Source organism: Triturus cristatus, chromosome 1_1 (genome assembly GCF_964204655.1).
Source record: "Triturus cristatus chromosome 1_1, aTriCri1.1, whole genome shotgun sequence".
NCBI lineage: Eukaryota > Metazoa > Chordata > Amphibia > Caudata > Salamandridae > Triturus > Triturus cristatus.
In genome coordinates, this window is record NC_140579.1 from 95,164,547 (window position 1) to 95,183,909 (window position 19,363).

A 19,363-nucleotide genomic window follows, 5' to 3' on the forward strand; every position below is an offset into this window, starting at 1 on the left:
TGTAGCTTAGTTTACTTTGCAGTAGGTGTGTTAAACATTTCAGTGCTGTTGACTCCCTTGCGATCTTTTTTTGCAACTTCTCTAATGCACCATTCTGAGTACCTTTTCCTCTTTGCTACATAGAATTTCCTTGTGGTAGGCCTTCTTGCCTCCCTGAGCACTGCCATTGTGCTCGCCAGTAGCTTGAGGTGGGCGAACTCTAGGTCTTCAGGAGCCATGCCGCCAGGCTGAGTGTAGCACCCTCCCGTTCTGCATTGTTAACCGGTCCCTTCGTCTTGGGAATATGTGCGCTGGTGCTTGTACCATCTCCACTATTTGTGAGAACCATGACTGTTCGGCCCACTGAGATGCTATCAGTATCAGTAACATGTTGCTGATCCTGCATTTGTTGAATACCCTGTGTATCAGTGGCATCGGGGGAAAAGCGTATGCAAATGTCTTTGACCAACTTATCCATAGCGCATTCCCTTGTGACCGATGGCCTGGTTGCGAAGTGTTGGCATTTTGCATTTTGGTGTGTTGCAAATAAGTCTATTTTTGGTGTACCCCACTTCCGGAATACTTTCTGTAATTCCTGTTGGTAGATCTCCCATTCGTGGGATGCTGATGTCTGCCTGCAGAGTGTCTGCTTTCACATTGTCCTTCCCTGGGAGATGTATTGCTAGTAGGTCTATCCTCAGTGGAATAGCCCATGTCCATATCTCCTTTGCTAGCCCTGATAGCGCTACTGACTGTGTTCCTCCTTGTTTGTTGATGTAGAACATGGTCGTGGTGTTGTCTGTTTGGATCAACACCCTGTTTCCGTACAGCTCCATCTGAAAGGCTTTTAAGGCTATGAACACCGATTTTAGTTCCACGTAATTGATGTGCTTGACCGCATCCTGTTGCGACCATAGCCCCCTCACCTTGAGCTTGTTCATGTGTACGCCCCACCTTAGCTGGGAGGCGTCAGTCGTGATGGTCACTGTTGGAGTTGGTTGTGTGAATGGTTTCCCCTGTGATATGTTTTGTTAGTTCCACCACGCTATTTCCTGATGCACTGCGTGTGTGACAACCACTAGATCTTCCCAACTCCCAGTTGCCTGTGGCCATTGCGGCTGTATCCATTCCTGGAATGGCCTCATGTGCAGTCGAATATTTTGGACTAGGTGAATGCAGGACGCCATCATTCCCATCAGCTTGCTCACCGTCCTCACTGTCAGAACTTTCCCCTTTCGGTAATGACGCGTTTCCTTCAGTATCGCCAATGTTCTCTTCCTGCTGGGGAACACTTTGGCCTGTATGGTGTCGATCTCTGCCCCTAAGAATCTTGATTTGCTCTGGTTCTGTTGACGATTTCTCCCAGTGGATTGGGAAACCCAGTCGTGTCAGTATGCCCTGCTGGATCGTGTAGTCTGCATTGGCTGTACGAACTTGCCTTACGAGCCAGTCGTCGAGATAGGGGTATACGTGTATTCCTTGCCTTCGTAGGTGTGCTGCGACAGCCACTAGGCATTTTGTAAACACTCTTGGTGCGGATTTTAGGCCAAATGCCAGTACAGTGAACTGGTAGTGGCTTTGGTTGATCACAAACCTTAGCAGGCGCCTGTGTTTGTGGTTGATGGGGATGTGCAAGTACGCGTCCTTTAAATCTATAGTAGCCATGAAGTCCCCTTGTCGTATCGGTGGTATTACCTCTTGTAGGGAAGTCATCTTGAATCTTTGAGTTTTTATGAATTTGTTTAAGAACCTTAGATCCAGGATAGATCTTAGTGTTTCGTCCACTTTTGGAACCAGGAAGTAAGTTGAGTAAACCCCTTTGTTTTTTCGGCACCACCTGTATTGCCTCCTTGCTGAGCAGTTCTTGTGCCTCTAGTTGTAAGAGCGAGAGCTACTTCGCTGAGTGTGCCTTGCTTCTTGGTTTTCTGTTCGGAGGTTGTTTTTCTAACTCTATACAGTATCCGTATTGTATGATGTTTAGTATCCATTTGTCCGATGTAACCTCTCTCCATTCCTGGATGAAGTCTTTTATTCTTCCCCCCTATCGGTGTTGAGTGTTCGAGGTACTGTTTGTTGTTGAACGCTCGGCTGCAGTTTTCCTTTATGTCTTTTCGCCCACCCTGAGGTGTTGCTAGGGTGGGGGTCTGCTTCCTGGTGAAGTCACTTGGATGAGGGCTGTTGGTCTCCCCTTCATGTTGGTCCTTGCCCGTTTCCGCGCCCTCAAAAGGACTGCCTCCGGGGCTGGTACTGCCAGTTCTGCTGCTGCTGTCCCTGTTGCTGCTGGCCTTGGGTTGTTCCCTTGGTAGCCTTGCTGGAACGTCTGGTGCGATGTGGTAGACACATTGCCTCCTCTACCACTTGGCCTTCTTGTGGGTGTGCCCCTTCTCATCCCTCTGAATTGCAACGCTCCCATGAATCTTGCGGTCTCATTGTCCTTCTTGAGCGGTGACAACGTTTCGTCCACTGGTGTGCCGAACAGTTGCTCTACGTTAAAAGGTGTATTCAAGATGTTGCTTTGCACCTCTGGCTTGAATCCCGAAATTCTGAGCCATGCGTGTCTCCTCTCGGTCACCCCTATCATCAACAGTCTGCTTGATGTTTCTGCAGCATCCAATGCTGATTTTAGGCATGTGTTTGCCATGCTTTTGCCTTCTTCTACTAGGTGAGCTGCTGTTTGTTGGTACTGTTCTTTAGGAGCTGCCCCACTTCATCCCAGTGTTGGCACGCGTGCCTGTTGATGAGTGTGTTGGAATTTGCGGCAATCAATTGGCGCATCGCATTTCTCTCCACCTTTCTCCCTGTGAGATTCATCCTCCTACTCTCCTTGTCTGGAGGTGGGCCGGCATTAGTGGGCACATTGGCCCTCTTCCTAGCCGTTGCTGCAATTATGGAGTCGGCTGGTATGTATGCAGGGTCCTTTGAAGAATGCTTATACTTCTCTGTTCTCGGCGTCACAGCCTTGCATATTGCTGGTTCCTTAAAGGCCTCTCTTCCTTGATCCAGCACATTAGGGAGCATGGGCAGGAATTGGCTCCTAGTTTGTTGAGGCAGTAGTCTCTCCAAACAGGTCTTGGCCTTCTCCTCTTCCATTTTCACTCCATACGTCTATGCAGCCTTTTGGACAACCATGTTGTAGACCCCATATCGTCTGGCGGCGAGGGCCTCGTAGGGTGAGTGAGTATCTACCCCTTCCTCTGGCGATTTTGCGTTGAGATTCTGCCATTCTAGGTCTTGTGCCTCCGGAGGACGTCGAGTCCCGGTAGGATTGCAGATCTTCATTGCCTTCTACCTCGAAATAATAGTCTTCATCCCCCTGTTCCTCGACTGGTTCAGGCGTTTTCGGCTGTTCGACGTCCTCGTCGTCTCTTTCGACTTAGAGCGCGGGTTGGTGTATTGGCTCATCTTCTCGTCGAAGTCCCTTTTCCGCTGCAGGATGCGCGCCATTTCGGCCTCGAGCCTCATTTTCTTCCTCTCCATCTTGGCGGCATGTTCGGCGTCGAGGGCTGGAGCGCCTGTCTTCTGGGCCGCCGACGACGATGTCGGCCCTTCCTTTCTCGGTGCTGAGGTGTCCTTTTTGAGGGCAACTTTCGACGATCTTTGTTTTTCGAGGGCTTTCGGCGATTGGGAGTCCTTTTCGAAGGATCCGCTCGGCTGACTGTCCTTGGTTGCTGTTGCCTTCATCGAGTGTTTCGGCGGCAATGCTCCCTTCGAGGACTTAGCTTCACTTCTACGAGTGTCGCTCGGGGCTTTAGCTTCACCCTTTCGAGTGTTGCTCGAGTGTTTAGGGGTCGACGACTCCCTTACCTCCGTCAACGTCTTCTAATGGACCTAGACGACTGTGCAGTCCTCCGGTACTTCAGCGATGTGGTCCTCTTCTCCACTAGAGAGGCCCAAGTCTCGGAGCGATGGAGGTGGTCCCTGCCCCTGCATGTTGTGATTCGCACTTCTCTGCCTCTCCCTTACTCTAAGGGTCTTCCGTGTAAACGCTGAGCACGTGTTGCAGCCTTCGCTGCTGTGGTCGAGCGGCAGGCAGAGGTTGCAGACTGGATGCTGGTCCTTCTGGGCGTATTTGTGGTGGCAATTGGTGCTAAACTTGAACTGTGTTTTGTCCATCCCCCGCGCTCAGGGAGCCCCCTGCGAGCGCATTCTCCGTAGAACGTCGAGGTCTTGGTCGCGAACCTTCTCCCTCGTCGTCCCGGTCACCTGAACTGTAGTCCGGTGTAGCTGAAAACTTGATTTTCATCGCTTTGGGCAACGAAAAAAAAAAAGGAAAAAAAAGATTACAATTCCAGACCCAACCACTAAATGGCGGAATAATGCACAGCATAGTGAATCCAGAAAGATTCACGCTGCAAAACCAATGCTGCTTTTTCTTGCAGGTGGTGACGGTCACCTGAACAAAGTCAGAGGCCCGAGCAATCATGGCACTGGGTGGGGCACCGTGTGCAGTGCTCCCGCCCTCAGGCCAGGAGGCTGCTGGAAAGGCAGGGCCATGCCCTTTACATTTACTTTTTCTCATCAATCCACATGCTTCTAGACTAGTACAGAAGAGCAAGAGGAGGGGATTTTAGACAAAAATGGGAACGTGTCTTGATATATTCTGTAGTGTATAGATATTCCCACGGTGTCTCTTTGGAAAGTAGAATTATTTCTGCTGAAATTGAATGTGGGTTTAACGATACTCGTGTAAACCAGTGAACATTCGGTTTGGCGCGCATCTCTTTACAGTCTGCCGTGTTATGATTTTACATTTCCCTTCCGGTGATGTTAATATGCACAGGGGTAACTTCCAGGTAGATAATAAATGTGGCCTTTTGTGGGATGTCACAAACTCGTTTCAAGCGCCCTTGGGATTGAATAGGCAGTGATTTGAAGTGTCAGATTTTCCATCATAAACATATTTTTGTTTACGGTCTTGTCTAACGAAGAAAGTATTATTAAGAATGTACCATTTTAATAGCCGAGTTCCTTGTCATTTGCAGTTTTGCAGTAGTGTCTTCTGAGAGGGAAATTAATGGAATCGCACCTCCCCTCCTTATACATCAGACTTCAGTTCTGTAACTGTGCATTTGTGTTTGGTGGTCGCCTCACTAGGCTGGAAATAATATTGAAATATTGCTGATATTTAAAAAATGTTTAACAAAAACAATGGCGAGGATTTCCTCGCCAAGGTAACCAACCCTATTTGGGAATTAATAAGATGTGCAGCAGAACTTCTGTTTTTTTACTGTATATTGAAGCCTCATCTGAAGACTGCACACTTGCATCCAGTTAACGTTTAGTATTTGAGATTTGCTTTTACTGTTTTAATACGATCAGATGGTCTTGAAAGCTCATCTTATCACAACGTGCCTTTTGTGTTTTGAGATCGCTAATATGAGTACCACGAAGTATGGAAATAAAATAAAGAGAATGAGCCAAGCCTGATTTCAGCTTACACTTTATGAAGTGTTTACTTTTTTATTTTGATGTCCCATCGACATTTGCATAAAAAAAAGTGCAAAGGCGACAAATATTTGAGCACCTGGACTTTATATTTCACAAATTAAGCACTGTCAGAAGGCTGCCTCCTTCAAGGCCATCACATTATGATCCTGCAAGCATTGGCGATGCAAGAGCACAACTGGCCCAGTTGGACCTTCAAAGGATCATGAAAATGAAAAATAGACTGCACAGAGGTACGGTCCCTGCCTTTGGATGACCTTGTGGAGAACACAGGGAGAGAATGCTCACTCAACCAAACAGAGTCCTCGCTGCCCACTATCTCTGAAGACATCTTGAATGCTCCCTGGGTCTGAGGGACTGCTGTATTTCGGAACTTTCCCGATGGGTGGCAGACACTGATGATTCTAAAAAATACCCAGAGGTCCAGGAGAGAGGTAGATGTCAGCAGAGAAAGGGACACCAAAACTTCAAAAAATAAATAGCAGCCCTCAGCATCTCTAGTGAATTAAGAACAGACAATGGGCCGCCATTTCAGGGACAAGAAATGGCTGATTACCCGACCCAGGTTATGCGAACCCTTGTAACAGAAACGCAAATTGCACGTCATAACATCAGAACATTGATCTAGCCATCTACTTACTTCTTGTGGGTTTACTTGCTGATGCTTCACACCTTGACGGAACAAGCTCCAAGCCAACTGCACATGGAGAGAACGGTGGTGTACATCATTCCTCACTATCCAAGGTGGACACCAACCCCAGAAGATGTTGATGCCATCATGGCTAGGAGAATCAAGGACAAAAACTAAGCCCGTTGAAGACATAGGGCCAGGCACTCTGATCTGTGTGTGAACGATATGATGCTAGTCAGGGGCGGTGGTGATGGCGAAATGAGGACTAGGGGAGGCGACAATAAACGGGTCTTTCTTTTGCAGATTTCAAAGCTCTCCAATGGTCTGTGCTCCAGGAAGGAATCACCTGAATCCTGTGTCACGGCCAGAAAGTCCCCGACCCACAGTGTTCAGGCACCTAAGAGCTGAGGATAGAGGAGAAGTGAGCGAAATGGACCTGAAAAGTAAGGCGGGTGCCTCTCGGATGTGATCTGATCATTCCCATTTCCGTGTGAATCCCACCCCTCCCCTCTCAGCTCTACAAAGACCACGAGCATGCGACTGCTTGAAACTAGAGCCAGCCTACGCTGGACTGGAGCCCTTGTTGAAACTAGAGCCAGCCTACGCTGGACTGGTGTCCTTGTTGAAACTAGAGCCAGCCTACGCTGGACTGGTGTCCTTGTTGAAACCAGAGCCAGCCTACGCTGGACTGGTGTCCTTGTTGAAACCAGAGCCAGCCTACGCTGGACTGGTGTCCTTGTTGAGACTAGAGCCAGCTTACGCTGGACTGGTGTCCTTGTTGAAACCAGAGCCAGCCTACGCTGGACTGGTGTCCTTGTTGAAACCAGAGCCGGCCTACGCTGGACTGGTGTCCTTGTTGAAACCAGAGCCAGCCTACGCTGGACTGGTGTCCTTGTTGAGACTAGAGCCAGCCTACGCTGGACTGGTGTCCTTGTTGAAACCAGAGCCAGCCTACGCTGGACTGGTGTCCTTGTTGAAACCAGAGCCAGCCTATGCTGGACTGGTGTCCTTGTTGAGACTAGAGCCAGCTTACGCTGGACTGGTGTCCTTGTTGAAACCAGAGCCAGCCTACGCTGGACTGGTGTCCTTGTTGAAACCAGAGCCAGCCTACGCTGGACTGGTGTCGTTGTTGAAACTAGAGCCAGCCTACGCTGGACTGGTGACGTTGTTGAAACTAGAGCCAGCCTACGCTGGACTGGTGCCCTTGTTGAAACTAGAGCCAGCCTACGCTGGACTGGTGTCATAGTTGTAAAAGTATTAGAGGAAAGTTTTAAGAGAAAAATAACACTGATGGTACTAATGTGCATGTGCAGTACCCTGGTTCAGGACATTTCAGATGGCACTAGTCACCCTTGGAGCTGGGCCCACTGGTTCAGTCCGGGGTGACAATCAATAAAATATAAACTGCTTAACGTCTGGAAAATTGGTTCTTAACATGAGCCACACTGCGAGTACCTTTCAGTGCCACAATTCGACAGAACATCACTTGACATCTCTCCAGAGCCGTGTGTCGCTCAGAAGTGTTGTGCCAGCTGCGAGAAAAATCCACTCCATAGTTGCAGGTAATACAGGGGCCCCACCATCCCAAAGCTGTTGTGTTCCACAGGAGAATAGTGGGCCATGGGGCAGTTACACTTGCACTCAGGAATCTCACTTCACTATTCAAATCTCTATGAGTTACACCCATTCCGTATTTTAAATCTCGCTCACAGATAAATGTTGTCCAGCAGGACACAGCTTGTTTTTCCTTGCACACCTCTGGTTCTTCCATACCCTGCAGCTTTTTGGGTCACTACAGCCAGGCAGCCAGGCTGCCTGTGGTCCTGCGCTCATTCAGCCTTGGTGCTCCACATTGTCCTTGTGAAAATGACTGGAACCTTAAATTCTGTTCTGCAATCAGTGTTGAAACCATGTGCAGTTATTTTATGTGGTCCACCTCCAGCTTGAATTATTTTGTTAAGTGATCCCGAAGTCGTGTATCTGTTAAGGCTTTGAGGAGATTGGATCGTTAGCCTCACAACAGAATACCTATTTGACAGGTAGGATGCCTCATTAAGCTCTGTTAATAATGAACTAACAAGACTACCCAGTAAACAAGCAGCACACGTGTGTGTCACCTCCATGCCATGAGGCCTGTGGAAGGACCCCTCAGGAATGGAGACACTCCACAGGAAACTGAGATGTGGGGGCAGTCTCTGTAGGCGAGGGAAGGTGGATGAGAGGGCTGGAGTCAGCCCCCCCCCCCCCACCAGCCCACAGGAACTGAGACATGTGGGATCAGACACCCTCCCCTAGCAGCCCACAGGAACTGAGACATGTGGGATCAGACACCCTCCCCCACAGGAACTGAGACGAGTGGGATCAGACACCCTCCCCCAGCAGCCCACAGGAACTGAGACATGTGGGATCAGATACCCTCCCGCAGCAACTGAGACATGTGGGATCAGACACCCTCCCCCAGCAGCCCACAGGAACTGAGACATGTGGGATCAGACACCCTCCCCCAGCAGCCCACAGGAACTGAGACATGTGGGATCAGACACCCTCCCCCAGCAGCCCACAGGAACTGAGACGAGTGGGATCAGACACCCTCCCCCAGCAGCCCACAGGAACTGAGACATGTGGGATAAGACACCCTCCCCCACAGGAACTGAGACGAGTGGGATCAGACACCCTCCCCCAGCAGCCCACAGGATCTGAGACATGTAGGATCAGACACCCTTGCCAGCGGTGTGACCATGATGCAGTAGTTGTAAAGAAATGTCTCCATCTTTTTTCAGAAATGCGATGCCACTTAACTACACCCCACTGTTTTCATTGATAAATGACATGACGCTGAGCCAGTGATGTTTATTGTTTGAATCTGTGCTGTTACCAAAACTGATACATAAAGACCGTAAAAAAATAAAAAAAAATAAAAAAATAAAAAATAAAAAGACTGAAATGAGGCTTTAGAAGACACAAAAGGAAGTCTGAGGACTTGAAGAAGGATTAGGTGCCTGGAATGAGTGGTCAGTGACCTGGGCAGAGGTTTGAGGGTTGTAATGAGGCTTCTAAAGACTCAAGAGGATGCTATGGACTGGAGGGAGGCCACTGCAGACTAGAGAGATTATTTCTTAGGATTAGGAGCAGATCTGAGGATTACAATGAGGTTTATGAGAACTGGACGAGACCTCTTCTTATTGGAGGGAATTTACTAAAGAATGAGGGCTGAATATGGCTTTAATGACATTTCAATGATGTTGGGAAGCATTGAAGAGATGTTTTGAAGAATGGCATCATAGTTAGGAAATTTTAAATGAGATTTTACACAACTCTGAATTGAGGAAAACCGGAGGCACTCAGTGGTGGTATTTACACAAAGCAGCAGCGAGACCTGCTCCTTACACAGAGAGGAGAATAATAAACCAGCCTTACCTGCTTAGGGTGCTCCTGACATCCTGCAAAACAGAGAAACAAACACAGAGAAATCAATTTCTATGGGGAGATGCTACAGTTATGGCAGTATTTTTAGGAATGAAACTTTTCTATCTATGGTTAAAAAAACAGTGACTGGGGCACATGACAGCACATTCTGTGGTATCACATGACATAGCACAGAATGTGATATTCTGAATGAGGTCACATGACATAGCAGACAATGATATTCTAAATGGCAATGAAATAGAGAAGTGCCATTCTGAATGGAGTCACAAAATATAACACATTCTGATTTTCTGAATGGAGTCACTTGACACATTGTATGATGTTCTCAACAGGGTCACATGCATGGACATCATTTAGGGATTGCCAGGGGTCTCGGCTGTGACTCCTGGCTTGTCCCTTCAGACCCCTGGCACTGCTTGTGTGGCCCTTGGCCTCAGAGGTAGCAAACTGAGTACCAAGAAGACAGAGGCTGCCCGCCCTTAGTCGTGCTCCACCTTCGTTTCCTGCCAATTCTTTATTACACTAATAGTGAATCACTATTAGTGTAAAAAAAAAAAAAAAAATGAGGCACCAGGTTCTAGAGTAAGAACTTTAGTGGCAGATGTCTTAAGTAAAAACATGTTTTAAACGTTTGTAGTGTGCGTGCTGCTGGAGAGAGTGTGTCTGTGTGAAAGAGAATGTGTTTCAGTGTATTTCTGTATGTGGAAGCATGAGAGTGTGTGAGTGAGGGGTAGTGAGTGAGAGCCACTAAAAGGCAGTGAGTGAGTGTAAGTGAGATTGAGTGTAGGTGAGTATGAGTGAGTCAGAATGAGCGACAATAAGAGCGAGTGCACATGACTGAAAAAGCATGAGTAAGAGGGAATCTGAATGTGTGTAAATGAAGGAGAGAGAATGAGTGAGTGAGTGTGTGCGAGAATGACGGAGTTAGAGCAAGTGAGTATGAGTGTGTGTTGGAGTAAGAATGAGTGAGAGTGAGTTACAGTGAGTGAGAATAAATGAGTGCAAGTGAGATTTAATGATGGAGTGCGAGTAAGAATGAGTGTGAGAATGTGATGTTATGCTTGCTAGTCTGCCATTGGCCCTTACATACTGAAGGTAATTCGTGGCTTAGAGAGGGGCCCATGGAATAATTCTACCCCTGGCATACTGGAGCCAATTGTTAGCATGACAGGCAACTGTGAAAACTATTGCTTCTGGCATGCTGGAGGGAATTCTTGGCATAATGGAAACCAACTAAGTAATCCTGGCACACTTGAGGCAATTCTTTGGCCTAGGGGCACCCGTGGTAAAATGCTGGCAGTAGCTCATTGGAGATGCTTCTTGGCATAAGGGAGGAAAACCATGAGACAGGAGGGGAGGGCAACAATTACAAAATTCTAGTTCTGATGTAATTTCACCCAGTGGTGGTTTCTCTATGGGGGTGTCAGGGCATCGCCCCCCTGTACTTGTTACCCTTTGGCCCCAAAAATGCATTTAGAAGGTTTATATTCCTGGCCGGGGTGCTTTTATTTCAGCCGCGGACCAGGTGCACATTGTAGGCAGTAAACTTTTAATTTATGAGTGGGTGGGGGTGGGGCATCATTATAGACAGCACCGGAAGAGCGTATGGGTCTGAAGACATGTAAGTGTGAATGTCGGGTTGTAAGGGTATCTTCCCACAACCAACCCGAAAGGCGCACAAAAGGCCTCTCCTAACAACACAACGTTAGAGAGCCGAGGATCACAGCCGCAGCCTCCCTGGTCTCTTAAGGAGCGCTGACTTAGCCTACTCCAGCCAATCCTGATGCTGCTCTTATGCTGTGGAGCAGCGCCTGGATTGGCTCAAGAGGTGAGGAGTAGGCCTAGTCATGGAGGAAGCATTGGGGTGGGAGGTTTGGCTTTACAGAAGAACATGGCCAATCAGAGTATGCCTTTATTATAAAGCCATGCAGGGATTGGTCATTTTCTTGCTGCCTTTCCTTCATTCGCTCTACTGATCCCGCCTCATCATGCCCAGCCCCGGGAGTAGCAATGACGAGGGTGAGGGGCATGGAAGTAGCGGTTATTATAATAAACAATTTTACAGGATTGTTTTCTTAATAGGTTTAACAAGACAGTAAATTAACCTGGTAAACAGACAAAAGGGATACACTAGCAGACATTCAGAATATGGTAAACAAGCATTGGCATAGCCAATAGGTCTCGCCTTTGGGACCTTATAAGTGTTTAGCCATGCAACAGTTGCATAACTAAATACTTTTAAGGTCCCAAAAGCGAGACCTATTGGCTATGCAAAGCGGCCCTGCGGCCAAGAAAATGAAAGTGATCGCGATAGCGATCACGATCAAACCTCAAAGCGGCCGTGGGGCCGCGAAAGTGAAAGTAATCGCGGTAAAGCTCAGCGTGCACGCCCGCGCACATGCACTGTAGCTCTAGGCTAGCCGGGTAGCACTTTTTGGAGCCCTCTCAATAAGTCTCGCCAGACCAGCGCATGCTCTGGGTTAGGCGAGACCTAAAAACATCATGAAAATGGTCCATAAAATTAAAGGGTGTAGAGAGTAGTAAACTAAGGATCAGTAAAAGATAAAATCACAAGGGGAAGTCAAATGAGTGAGCCACAAAAATATACATTTTCTTGTTTGAGGACTGACACCAAGTGGTAAAATGTAGATGTCATCATTTAAGTGTAACCATGCAACCTTGGAGACGATCGAAGAAGGCCATGCGATGTAATACAGTACAACTTAAAGAATGGTAAACTTTTAGAATAATAAGCAAGTGTCCCCTGGCCTTATTTTGGTTCATTAATGTAGGACTTCAGGATAGTAAATATTTTAAAGTATTAAGCAAGCATCCTGTGGTCGTATGTTAGCTAATTTTTTATTAAATTACTTTCTAGAATTATGTGGGAGCAAATCCAGAAACATTTAATGTCTCGATTGGCAAAGCTTTTTCTGCACCTTAATGTGATGGCTGCATGAAGGCAGTTGGAAATTGGGTCACTTGTCATAGTGCAGTCTAGGAATGGTGGAGGTCATGCAAAGATTCTATACGGTTCGAAGGAACCGATTATAATTGTCTGAGCCATAAGATATGATAACACCACAAACAGACCCTTATTACGTGTGGTGCCTGGGTGAGTGATGTGCAAGGTGAGCTGTGCGAGTGCAGAGAAAGCTTGGCACCTGAGTGAGGGCAGAGAGAGTATCTGTTTGAGAGTAGGGTGAATTTTGAGTCTGCCTGTGCATTATGCTAAGTTCAGGAGGGTACCATTTGCACCCTTTAGAAAAAACGTAATACGCTTTCTAAAAATGTATTGAGAGAGAGAGAGAGAGAGAACCTGTCGCACCTACTCTTTTAACTCAGGCTTTCTTGCTGCGTTAGCTTGAGTTATAATCAAGATGAACCGTTTCCCCTCACCACTTTGAAAATTCACCAACCCAAGGTATGTGATGGCATCAATTGCAAATTTCTGACACTGGGACATTGTAGGTAATATGTGACAAAATGCAGGTACTGGCACAATGGAGGTGATTTTTGACCTGAGGGGGCATCCATAGTAAATTCTGAAAACAATAGGGTGAACACCTTGGGAGGGTCAGGTTTCAATGGCTTGACACACCTTGAAAGTACATCAATATAAACGAGGGCCCTCTCAGAACTGCTGGCTTTTAAATAAACGTATGTGAAAATTGTTAGTTTTATAACCTAGTAGCCTCCATTTTTTTAAAACATTTTTCAGTGGGAGAACGTCTGCCCCAACTCCCACTCCCCCCACCCCTGGTACACAAAAGGAAATCGGGCTCACTGCAATTCAGGGCAAGTATTACTTCCCACCACTTTCAAAGATCAGGCTACAACCCTAATATAGATGGTTTCTAAAATGGCCATTGCTCTGTGTTGTGTAATACTAACCATGCAGTTAACACAGAACTTCAGTGATGTCAAATATTGTAATGTCTTCAGCGTTAAGGTCATGTGACACAACTTCCTGGAGACATTTAGGGTCAAGGGTCATATCACTTCATTAAGGTCAAAGAGTGTGTGATGTCACTTCCGCTAGCCCTGGCACACCGTCCCTGGTCACAGGACCAGTTCCAGAGAAGGAGCTCTTGAATATTAATCTACATCTAAAAATACTAGGACAAATATTAGTGAGAAACCCAGGACACTGTGCCAGGTGTCTCTCTGAACAGTGTCTAGACCCACAAAGCACTGATGGAGACAGATATTTCAGTTCCAGAGCTAGGATCCCCGTTTGCTGGCTTCCTTATAGGTGAGGAAAGGGTCCTCACTAGAAATAGAGAATAACTCTAAGAGAGAATATAAACTATAATAGAAATAATTGTGAAGCACTTGAAGATTGATGTTTACAACTGTGAACCCCGTGTGCGCTGTAGTTGCTATATTGATTCACAACAAATGACTACACCTTGATGACCACTCTCAGAGAACCAGCATTTGTGATATAAAACTCTGACATGATGTAAATCGTGTTTTAGGTTCAATATGATTCAGAATGTGTCAAAGAAAATATCTTTCAAGTAAACATTGAATTTTTATATATAAAAAAAATATTGTTTGTTATTTACATGTTTCTCTGGAATTGTACGATCTTTGAGGGTGCTGCTCCCCACATCTGTATATTGTCTATTGATAGACAGTATAGTTACTGACTTAGTGGGTGGTAGCAAGCAGAGGACCACTATTATCTGATAACCCAAACAAATAGGACAGTTTGAGGTTTATCAACAGGTCATGGGCCATCATCCTCGACTGACACAAGAGGTTCATCAACAGGTCAGGAGTCACCTTTCTGTAATTACGAGAGAGGCTCCATCAAAGATCACAGAAAAGCATCCTAAAATGAGTCGCGAGGTCAGATCAATGGTCAGGGTCCACCATTCTAGCAGGAGGTAAGAGTAGCCCTCTCTCGTAAGAAGGATGAGCCCCCCCTGGATTGCAGGTCTTACCGCTCCCATTTCATATCTCAACACCGACACAAAACTATATGACAAGCTTTTAGCTACATTGGTGGTGGGCTTGAGTCCTAAATTAGTCACCCGGGGAAACAAAGGTTTATTATCTATCATTTTCCTAAAAGCAGACATGGCATTTGAACATGTGTTTAGACTGACTGGTAAATTACGTGTTTGAACCAACATTGACAGGTAATGGTCATTAAAAACTAATTTAACTTACACGGTTTGTGGGACCAGGGAGGGATACTGCCTGTCGCCCTCAGAGGGATACTGCCTGTCGCCCTCAGAGGGATGCTCTCTGTCGCCCCCCTCAGAGGGATGCTCTCTGTCGCCCCCCTCAGAGGGATGCTCTCCGTCGCCCCCCCCTCAGAGGGATGCTCTCCGTCGCCCCCCCCTCAGAGGGATGCTCTCCGTCGCCCTCATCTAGTGCCCTTTACATGCAGCTGTTTCTCAGGAAGCTTCTTTGCTGTAAACTAATCAACCTATTTGAGCAGAGCATCACTGTTAAAGTAACAGCACATGACCACATTAAGGAGGTTTATACCGCTAATCCCACCCTAAGGCATACTGGTGAGGAATTCAATTTGCCGTTCAGGGTTTCACGACAATCGAGTTATAAATCAAATTTCTTTGCTGCCGGGCAGCAATTTGCAGGCATGCATGTCGCACACACTGTAATATAAACAAGTGTTACCTCTAATATAAAATTGTCACTCTTCTTCAAATTAAAGAGTTTTCTGTGACAATCTCCATCTTTATCTCGAGTGAAAAAAGAAAGAACCCAGCGAGCTTGCCATTACCCATTCCAAATGTCTACTTATATAGCTGTTACCCCCAAGAAGAGATCGGTGCATGCAAATGTAAGGGGCCACCTGCATCAGGAGAAAAGTAACTGCTTTAGAACAGATATTTTCAAACTTCTTAGAAAGGGAGGAATTTGTTTTTTTTCCAAATTCTGAGATTTTGGCTCGGATTTTTTCCCATTTTACTCCTTGGTTTCCATATGTTAATTACTGTCATTGCAATTGCTTGGTGTGTTGCATTAACCTGTATATAACACTGTAAGAGGTCACCGTACATTCCACTATTGGTATTTTGAATTGGGCTTTCACCATAAAGTAGGACGATGTAAATTAACCATCTCTGTGGATTGTATGCACATGCAGTCACAGTGCATTGACTCAGCCAGGAGATAATGGGTGTCTCACTTATACATTTAATGCTGAACACAACAGGAGTATTTCACTCCCTTCTTCTGTTTTATTTACCAAACAGTTTCTCCTACTGCTCGGACAGAGTCGCCCCTATCAAGCCTGACAAGACCAGGAGATCCACCAAACAAGCCATCTGGTATACACCAGAACTCAGGACCATGAAACATGACTGCAAGTACCTAGAAAAACATTGGCGCATCAGAAAAGATCCTACAGACCGAGTCACCTTCACGTCAGCCCTCAACAAATACCATCAACGCCAGAAAGACAAGAAAAGATGCGCTCTCGTGGACTGCATCAAAGCCAGTTTCAACCACAGCAAGGAACTCTTTAACATCGCCAGAGAGCCCTCTTGCCCTTCAGCCACCGAGAATACCATCTCCCCTTCCAAGGGTCTTCACAACACCCTGGCTGACTACTTCCACAACAAGATATCCACCATCCACAGCAGCTTTGAACCCCAACCCACCGACCTATACAGCCTCCTCATGACAACTGACCCCCACACACAACCACCTGCTCACCGTATGGTAACTGCTCACCACACAGAGCACCACAGCCATCATGAACTCCATCTACTCTGGAGCATCCACGGACCCTTGCCCCCACTACCGTTTCAACCTCGAGAGCAAGGAAATCAGCTGCAAACTCGCCTCCATTCTTAACGCATTCTTCAACACAGCCACCTTTCCCGATCATTGAAAACATGCAGAGGTCAGACCCGTCCTCAAGAAACCCTCCGCCGACCATACAGAACTCAAGAACTACTGCCCCATCTCTCTGCTCCCCAAAACAGCCAAAACACTCGAGAAGGCGATCAATCCCCAACTCACTGAACACCAGGAGAGCAACAATCCACTGGACATCTCCCAAACCAGATGTCACCCCAACCACAGCAGCCCTGATCGCAGCCACTATGGACGTCAGGTCTTGCCTCGACTGCGGGGAGACAGGAGCCCTTATTCTACTCGACCTCTAAGTAGCGTTCAACACCGTATCATACCACACCCATATCAAAACTCTCAAATGGATCACATCCTTCCACACAGGACGAACCCAAAAGATCCACCAACCACCCTTCACTTCGGGACCCAAGAGCATCATCTGCAGCGTACTCCAAGGCAGATCAATCAGCCCCACACTGTTCAACACACATATTGGGCGACATCGTCAGAACCCATGGCCTCAACATCATATCCTATGCAAACGACACCCAGCTCATCCTCTCACTCACAGAAGACTCCTCCCCCACCAGGACCAACTTCCAAAACTGCATGACGAGCATCGCCGACTGGATGGAGACCAGCTGCATGAAGCTCAACACGGAAAAGACAGAAGTGCTCATTTTTGGCAACAGCTCCTTCGCATGGAACCACACCTGAGAGCCCTCTGAACTCAGACCCACAACGACAGACCATGTCTGCAACCTCGGGATCATACAGGACAGCTAACTCACCATGAAACACCAGATCAAATTAGGCTCCTCTGCACGATTCCTCACCCTTCATATGCTCCGAAAGATCTTCAGATGGATCCAAGTCAACACCAGGAAAGCCGTAACTCAAGCCCTGGTCCCCAGCTGGCTGGACTACGGCAACGCACTCTATGCAGGACTCACCACCCACCTCACGAAGAGACTCCAGACAGTACAGAACTCAGCCGCCAGACTTATCCCGGACTTCCCCAGGAGGACCCACATCATCCCCCACCTCAGGAACCTTCATTGGCTCTCCATCCAGAAAAGATGACAATTCAAGATGTTGACCGAAGCTTACAAGGCCATCCATGACCAAGGACCAGCATACATCAACCACCACCTGAACTTCCACCAACCCTCCAGACACCTGCCCTTCACCTCCCTTGCTCACACACTCTGCATCCGCCAAAGCAACAGTGGAGGATGTTCCTTCTCCTACCTCACTGCAAAATCCTGGAACGACCTCCCCCTGAACCTATGAACCTCATCCTCTCTCCCTGAATTCAGAAAAGGACTCAAGACTGATCCCAGCAAGAACCCAGCACCTGGATACCCTCAGGGATGATTAGCCGTGCTCTACAAATCCAAGTTGATTGATTGATATCTCACCTTCAGGAGTTCCCATGCTGGCTCCTCACACCTCTTTTCTATTGCCGTTATCAGGGCATTGAGAGAGGTGATGTGATTGGACAGTCTGGTGATATTTGCATTTTCTACCATGGTAATTTTCTTCTCCATCTCCTCCAGTCTTCTGTGAAGTGTTTGCTCATATTCTTTCAGGAGCTGCTGCAGTGTTTCAAACTCAGATTCAATTTTCTTCTTCTCAGTTCTTAACTTGTTCTGTCAAACAAAAAAAAAACAAAAGCTGTTTAGATATTAAAAAGCTTCCTACACGCCGTCCCTGGAGAGGGAGTCCAGGGAGAGGGTGGACGGGCTGATAGCTTGTCCAAAAAAACCAAACCAAAACAAAAAAAAACACACACAGAACACTGACGTGCTTCTCCCAATTTCTGACATGCATTCTCTTACTACATTCCCTTTTACCGTCTTCTGTCCTACTTCCACTCCTACCATCCCCCTTCCCTCAGACACCTCACAAACTGTGGAGAGGTCAGAATTTGTGAAGCTGCAGAGAAGCTCAATCCATGGAGTGAGTACAAGGAAGAAAATCACCCGTAGGCAGAGACAGTCAAAGACCCTGAGACAGGCTGAGTGGCAAGACTGGCTTAAGTCAATTGTGAGTCAATGTCACGGACATTAGAGAATATAAATGAGGGGGGGGGAGGGGGGGGGGGACAGGAAGTTGAAGCGCTTGGGATGGAAAAGAGGATATATATGGAGTGCCGGCTGCCCCTGTCCTGCCAGAACACTGGATGTGGTCCCCCCAGAAGGAGATGCTGAGGGGGTATCCTACTATGTCCGTCACTCAGAGTGAGGGGGAGTCAATGATGAGGTAATTTCATGTTTAAAATCATAAAGCTTATGTGTATTTTGTTATTGAGTGGAGAATTATCAGATAAATCATTGTAACTGTACCGGTTTCTGCAGGTAATTCACAAGTTCAAATTCCTATAGAAGTTGGGAGAAGAGGTTGGTTCGATATCTTGTCCTATCCTAAGATAGGATGCTGTGTGTTGTCAGGTGAGGTATGTCACACTGTAACTTAGGGAAGGAGCTTGTGTGTTATCAGGTGAGGTAAAACACACGGTCTCTTAGAGCGGTAGCCTGTGTGTTTTCAGGTGAAGTATGTCACACTGTAGCTTGGAACAAGACCCTGTGTGTTATCAGGTGAGTTATGTCACACTGTGAGCTAGAGCGGGAGCCTGTGTGTAATTAGGTGAGGTATGTCACGATAGTTTATTGTAGGATCAAGTGTGTTATCGTGTGAGGTGTGTTACACTGTAGCTTAGGACCCTGTGTGTTAACCGGTAATATGTCACATTATGGCTTAGAGCAGGAGTCTGTGTGTTATCAAGTGTTATGTCACACTAGCTTATAGCAGGACACTGTGTGTTATCAGGGGAGGTATGTCACATGGTGGTCTAGAGCAGGAGCCTGTGTCTTACCAGGTGAGGTATGTTAAACTGTAATATATTGTAGGATCCTGTGCGTTTTCAGGTGAGGTATGTACCACTGTAACTTAGGAGCCTGTGTGTTATCAGGTAAGGTATGTCTCATTCCAGCAGGAATAGTAGGGTTTCAGCAGTGGAGAGAGGTGTTTCCCTCTGCC

General features: G+C 47.0%; 1 protein-coding gene across 1 annotated transcript in view; it reads right to left on the reverse strand.

Annotated features, from left to right (window-relative positions):
* LOC146869600 (E3 ubiquitin-protein ligase TRIM39-like) overlaps positions 1–19,363 on the reverse strand; it is a 100,418-nt gene that overhangs the window by 30,746 nt on the left and 50,309 nt on the right. The window contains exons 3-4 of the mRNA XM_085608304.1: positions 17,743–17,973; positions 9,473–9,495 (exon numbers count right to left, since the gene is read on the reverse strand). Coding sequence (XP_085464430.1) covers positions 9,473–9,495; positions 17,743–17,973 — 254 coding nt within the window. The remainder of the gene's footprint in view (positions 1–9,472; positions 9,496–17,742; positions 17,974–19,363) is intronic.